Source organism: Odontomachus brunneus, unplaced genomic scaffold, assembly GCF_010583005.1.
Source record: "Odontomachus brunneus isolate Ranch 3 - 2012 unplaced genomic scaffold, Obru_v1 Obru_scaffold_025, whole genome shotgun sequence".
NCBI lineage: Eukaryota > Metazoa > Arthropoda > Insecta > Hymenoptera > Formicidae > Odontomachus > Odontomachus brunneus.
This window is the reverse complement of record NW_022639475.1, coordinates 1732589-1739571: the sequence shown is the minus strand read 5'-3', so window position 1 is coordinate 1739571 and position 6983 is coordinate 1732589. Positions and strand designations below refer to the sequence as shown.

The 6983-nt window shown below is 40.4% G+C and overlaps 2 protein-coding genes across 4 annotated transcripts in view; one reads left to right on the top strand and one right to left on the bottom strand.

The window, feature by feature from the left end:
• Positions 1 to 6983, top strand: part of LOC116842507 (4-aminobutyrate aminotransferase, mitochondrial) — a 21971-nt gene that overhangs the window by 4081 nt on the left and 10907 nt on the right. The gene's annotated exons all lie outside the window — the stretch shown is intronic.
• LOC116842508 overlaps positions 1552 to 6983 on the bottom strand; it is an 11822-nt gene continuing 6390 nt past the window's right edge. Inside the window, exons 4-11 of the mRNA XM_032811828.1 lie at positions 5540 to 5606; positions 4971 to 5097; positions 4252 to 4382; positions 3994 to 4103; positions 2413 to 2558; positions 2121 to 2319; positions 1930 to 2046; positions 1552 to 1770 (exon numbers count right to left, since the gene is read on the bottom strand). Coding sequence (XP_032667719.1) covers positions 1653 to 1770; positions 1930 to 2046; positions 2121 to 2319; positions 2413 to 2558; positions 3994 to 4103; positions 4252 to 4382; positions 4971 to 5097; positions 5540 to 5599 — 1008 coding nt within the window. The 5' untranslated portion in view covers positions 5600 to 5606 and the 3' untranslated portion in view covers positions 1552 to 1652. The remainder of the gene's footprint in view (positions 1771 to 1929; positions 2047 to 2120; positions 2320 to 2412; positions 2559 to 3993; positions 4104 to 4251; positions 4383 to 4970; positions 5098 to 5539; positions 5607 to 6983) is intronic.

Sequence of the window (6983 nt, the reverse complement as noted above, 5' to 3'; positions counted from 1 at the left end):
AGAGAGAGAGAGAGAGAGAGAGAGAGAGAGAGAGAGAGAGAGAGAAAGAGATTATGCATCGTGAGAATCGTGAAAGAGGCAGAGTACGCGAATAATTAACTCGCAGATGGGCCGCGGACGTTAATTAGTTGCTTAGCGATTAGCAGTAAGTGACAAAAAAGAAAGAAGAAGAAAAAACAGAAGATACGTTTGTATTATTGTACACCTCGCCCTAGAATCTGACGTAGCACGAGTTCTGACTTGACGCGCTAATGTTACGCACCTCGCGGCGACGATTAACTAATGATTATACCGCGCGTGTGAGAAAACTATATAAATATATACATACATATACATATATACATACATAAGAATATATTATATAAGGAGAAAGAGGAAAGAAAATGTTACTAGCTAGCGATACATGGTAGACGATAAAAAGGAGGCTTTAGTGTATATAGTTTTGTAAAGTGTTAACTATAGTGAGAAAAAATCTACGATATGTACGTATGTGTATACATACATATACACATACACGTATACATGTTCGAGTGTGTGTGTATGTGTATGTACATATGTATGTACATATATATATACAACGCTGCGAAAACGTGCGAGCTCCGTACGCTCTCTCCAGCTGTCATACATTAATTACGAGTTCTCGTTGGCGGTCGAAGGCGCATAATTGGCGAACTGTCGTTTCATTAAGCATAGTTGCATACCGATTAATATGTCGTGCGGAAGGGGAACGTTGATGGTTACGTATATAATATGTGATATACGAGTAAAGATTTTAAGCTGTCAATAGAATGTCCTAATATTAAATATTATAGTGCCATTACACAGAGATTCTTTTTACTCGCAGTACCTCTCATGTTTCATGAAGATTATTGTACTTGTGTTAAAATAAAAAAAAGTACCAATGTCTGAACACGTATCTAACTCTAAACGCTCTTATTGTTTTAGTCTGTAAGGCTCCTGTCTACTCGCCGCGGGACTCTTGATCGATGGCGTTAGAAGCGAGGAAATGCGTGGCCAAAATTCCTGCAAAGTACGTCGAAATAAAAAGATATATCCAAAAAACGACACCTGTAATCGATTGAGCCACAGTCAATATATTGATTGTTAGAGCGAAAGTGTTAGGAGTATTTTAGAGATATGTATACTCAAATCGATTATTACAATTATTTTTGACGTACCATGACGTATCATGACGTACTCTGCAAGAATTTTGGGCATGCACTTCCTCGCCCTTCTGATGTCATAAATCAGTAGTCAGGAGTCAAACATAAATATTTAAACTTCCAAGATAAAACGTATGCATATATTCAATGCTCAAAGTTTAAATATTCGTATTTAGAGACTAAAATAATAAAAATGTCCAGAGTTAGGCACGTATTCACGCGTCGATACTTTTATTTTTTATTTTTCGCGTTCTCAGCACTTCTCAGGGCTCTCGTCGAAGAAAGATGAGCGCGATAAGGTAAGATAAATATTCCCATATACGCGGCGATTCACAGAAGGAGCCGAAATTTTCCCCCAGAGGCTCACGCAGCAAGCACCACAATTACGTCTACAGTCAGACATTTATTGATCTATTTAGGAATAAAAGTACATTCCACATTCAGGGGGCTAGATGCGGAAAGTCAGTGTCGCGGTTTGTAAGGGATTATTCAATAACAGTTGCAACGTTCGGTCGGGCAATCGGACGGATAGCGCATGCAGCGTCTCAGACAATACTGGTCCGCACCTGGCTGCTCTGCGATGTCGCCGATAGCGTCGCACGTCTCCCTGCGAATATAGCGGGGTAGATGTAAGAACATTTTCGAGATATGAAAATTGCACGAAGCGTCTCGCGATAATTACGCGACGTTGTAATTGATCGAACGCTCGGTGGTCGTGAGTTAATTATAATCAATTGAGGCGACGGCAGTACAATTTGATACTCACAGGCAGTGACATATACTCGGCGGGCAATTCGACGGGACACGAAGGCAATTTATTTGACACCAGTCGCTCATGTTCTGCCTGTGTCGGTAAGCCGCGGTAGACTCGCACACTTGAGCTCTGAAATCGCGAAATCACATGTGTCACACAAAGCAAAACGATCACGCGAATGATTAATTCTTCGATCAATTCACCTCAACGGTCGCGCCAGCGGGTTGATGGGGAATCTCGGGATTACGGAGTACAGCTCGAAGATAGTGTTCTGAATTAAGAGACGCGGCGGTATGCCACCGGTGCTGGTCACGATTCTCACGTCGGCACAATTGCGAAACTGTTCCGCTTGTCCGCATCCAACGGCTTCCGTGCCGTTCTCGCACGTGCCCCACATATTTCCTGATATAACAAACAACACGAGATGAGAAGCGAGAAATTTCAAGGGATCAGCTACGGCGGTAAGGAAGCAACGAGATATCGTGTTGATATTACCAGTGTGGTACTGCCATTGTAAAACGCAATGCGAACATGTGACGTATGGCGGTAGAGTCACGGAATATCGTAGGATTCCTTTCTTCGCTGTGTGACGCGGAATCTCGAAACGGACGTCCTCGGTTCCGGACACGTACAGAGGATAACTGTGCATAAAGAAGCGTTAATGAAGACGGTACGGATGAAGAGAGAAGCGCCTGGCCTCTCGCGAAAAATTTATTCATTTATACAGGGTGTCCCGAAACTATCGGATGTTATTTTAATGGCAGATCCTTTAGAACATTTTAAACGAAAACTTTCATACAAAAATGTCGAGGCTATAATAGTTTTCAAACGGGAAGCGATTATATTTCACCAATAACAGGGTTGAGATTTCGCGCGCTTAAGCACGTGGAAATGACAAGTGATAAAGTTGCTCCTATGAATGTCACTTTTTTTACGATATTATGATTATTGTATAAATTTACAATAACATTGTCATAATATGTTTTGCTGCTTCTCTACGCATTGCATTAGTATATTTTTTATATGAATAACAGTTGTAAGATATCTTAAATATGATTCAAGTAAAAATGATATTTCAACTTAATCTGTCAACGTGTCGATCAATTATTACCATGAAGGTGTCCACTATTCTATACTGCGTGTAGCACCTTTATCACTTGTCATTTCGGCGTGCCTGAGCGCGCGAAATCTGTCTTGTTATTGGTGAAATATAATCGCTTCCTGTTTGAAAACTATTATAGTCTCGACATTTTTGTATGGAAGTTTTCGTTTTAAAATGTTCTAAAGAATTTGTCATTAAAATAACATCCGGTAGTTTCGGGACACCCTATATATATATTTATGGAGAATTTTATGTACAGAATATCTGACGCAAGACACGATGTGTGTAGGTAGATCAAGTCAAACTAAACAAAAAAGTCCTCTATTATTTTCTAAACACGCAAAAATTCTATTAATTAAGGAAAACTGACAAATGATCACACGCAATACGACGAATGAACTATAATAGCGACGCCTGCAGTGTTGTATGCTTCTATATTAGATCAAACTGAACAAAAAAGTACTCTTTGCCATTTTGCAAATGACCACGTAGATATCTAGTCATTAATTAAAGGAGATTGGTGCATTATTGCACACAACTCTATACTTCAATCTTCTTTAATTAATAATTAAATTAATAATTAAATATCTACATGATTATTTCTAAAGTAGTAGAGAGGACCTTTTTGTTCAGTTTGACTTAATGTACAAGACAGATATCGTTATCACACAGTTCATCTACCGTATCACGCGTGATCATTCATCAATGTTCATTAATTAATGACTTAAAATTTGACGTGGTTGTTTGCGAAATGGTAGAGAAACTTTGCGGTCATTTAGACGAGTTCTATCTGTACTCCACAGTTGCGGATAACGAATCTGATATTCTATATATAATAATGAGAAATCATACTTATAGCCGGTTGTTCCATCTTCTTGATAAGTTAGCTGATAGTTAAATCGTATGTCTGTCTAAATTGAAGGAAAAATGGCTCTTATTCTAAAAAGTCTCTTATCTTATAGAAGAATACTTACGAGTTCAAGCACTCTTGAGTCACTTCGCGCGATGGATCGTTATTGGGGCACAGATACATCTCGAACCTCCCGTAATGATTGGCGGTAAGCTCGATCTCCACGTCAATGTCCTTCAAACAGATTATACTGAGATTAAATTCGTTTCACTGTACATTTTTCGCAGATTCATTCATGCGTGAAGTTCTCCGGATGGGAACTTCGTCTCACAAGCGAAAGCGATGATTAATTCGCACGCGAAAATATCAAGATCTACGTTACCTGGCCTACAGTGTAGTGCCTAACTATAATTCCATTGGCGAACTCGCCGCCGGCTTCGTGAGGACGTGGATGCGTCAAATGATAGGCGTCGCCGCAAAGTCCGCACTTGCCTTTATTTTGCTGCCACTGCACTGTTCGTAACGCAACAGTTCTCGTTAATATCAGCGTTCAAACTCGCAACAATTATAACAGCTAAACGCTAGGACGAGCGCCGGCCCATTTTCAGTGAGATTCTTGAAAAGCGTGGAAGATATCCACGCAATCGACTCGCAATAAACAAGATGCAGAATTACAGTAGACCCATACACGGATCAAATTCGAGAGGTATATAATGTGTCCTAAAAATATAACTCTAATATCACGATGTATAATATTTTTTTAAATATGCTCTTTCTTTCAAAATTAGGATATTCTTGTGCCGGCGACCGTTCTCTAGCAATTATCTTACACTGAGAGGAAAGAATGGTTGATCTAACGAAAATTAGTTATTTTTGACTCCGGCTATATTTCTTCGGTTGTTCTAACACGAAAATATGGTAGTAGTAATATGCATGTGAGCTTATTATCACTAACATTATAGTAGAATTTAATAAAACAGTAGTTTTCTTTTGGTCATAATTTGCAATAACTATCTTTTTATGCTCGATTACAGCTACAAATGCCGGACACATTTCTTTCTTTCTCAGTGTAGACGAATTTCTACCGATTCGTGAACGAACCCGCATATCCTCCGCAGAAGAGCTCGTTGTCGTTGTAATTAACGGGGTTCGGGTAGCCGAAACGCCACATCGCGTTCCGCGCAGGAGGATCCATTAACCTGCCATGGCCGTGGATCTTATCGGGTAACTTTTCAAATCCCCGGCGCGACGGAGCACGCGCGAGAACGAGAGCGGGAAAAAGTAAAAGTGTTACATAAGAACGGAGTGAGAGAGGACTCTGTAATTACTCTACATATTTTTTTTCGATGCTCTTTATATACGCGGCGTCATTAAAAATGGACGTGCTTGTTACTTTTACTCGTGAGGTATTAAGGGCGCGTCCGCGAGAAAGTGTTGCGAAATTGCGAATTACGCGAGGGACTTGCTGAGCACGTTCAACAAGCGTATTCAAAGACGAGACGAGTCGAGTCAACGAGTCGAGTTTCCGTCGTTATTGACAAAAGTAAGAGCTCGTAACGTGAGAGGAAAGGAAAACGTTCACACTAATGAAAAGCGAGAGTCCCGTTGTCAGTTCTAATCCCGTTCTCACAATCGCCACATATCAGATGATGAAACGGGGCCAATTTTACCTGCACGAAGAGATATGACATCACAAGCAAGATATCGTATCGTCGATGCCTGGTGATCATCTTGCTTCTGAAAATAGATAGAAAATTAATGTCGATGAGCGAGGCGTTCGGACGAAGAGACGATACGCCTGTTTCAAGCGTAACGGGGACCGCTAATGTATGTCTCGTGCGGTCCGAAAGACTCGCCGGGGACCGTTATTCGTCGTTCGAGAAAAAAAAATTCATTACGAAGCAGACGTAAAATGCGACCGTTTAAAATTCAGCCGCTGGAACTGACGACGGCGTCGATCACGAGTCTCCGTCACGGACGTAGCGAGGCTGTGAGAGAAGTTTGCGGCGGGCTCGCGTCTAAGGACGAGGATTATTCCGAGAGATCGAGTTAGGCATCGTGTCGCGCCCGGATCTCTAATTGTAATATCGAATCTCGCCTTCGGAAGATGTAGTAGGAGCGATCGTTGGAACAAATGTTCGCGCGCGGAACGAACGTCCTTGAACCATCAGCTGGATAGAAGCCGAACCTTGCGTAAGAAAAGTAAGGCGACGTGTGTATTGTGCTAACGGTGTTACGACAATAACGTCGGCAGTGCATCGTCGGCACTTGTGTCACGTATTAGGCGACAAACACGCGTATATCGCGATTAGGACCGATGCCAAGGATCGGTCGGTGTCCTTTTCTCGATGTCAATTGCATCTTTTGTGTCAATTAGTGTCCTCGAACAAATCCTACGGTATCGGTCTCGCTCGATTGCCCATTGAGATTCATCGTCCACCGATCATTACGCCGTCGGCGTCATAATTGGTGTCTTGGAAGGAATTAACCGGGGAATTCGCACTTGTGTTTATAAGGTAAAAGTACCAATCGCTCGGACACATACCTAATCACGGGCATTCTTATTGTTTGGGTCCTTCAGTCCTTTGAGCATATTTTTCAAATACGCTCTGAAAACTATTCTTTTTCAACTTTCAACATAAAAAATATTTATACACGAAAAGAATAATATAGTCTTTTTTATTATAGTCTTTATATAGAAAGGATATGGGATGATGAAATCGATGAGATTAAAGGGAAAGTATTAAAAAGAGCATATTTTTCAAATACGCTCTGAAAACTATTCTTTTTCAACTCTCAACATAAAAAATATTTATACACGAAGAGAATAATATAGTCTTTTTTATTATAGTCTTTATATAGAAAGGATATGGGATGATGAAATCGATGAGATTAAAGGGAAAGTATTAAAAAGAATGTGGAGAGAAAGGGAGGGTAAAATCAAAGAAAAAGAAAGAGAAGGAGAAAAAGAAAAAGAAAAAGGATAAAGTGAAAAGGGGTAAAGGAAAGAATAAAGAGAGAGGAGAACTTAATGTGATATAGATATAGAAAGTATGGAAGAATGGAGAGGATGAAAGAATGGAGGATGTGTGGAATGTGTGTTTTAGTTGTTTT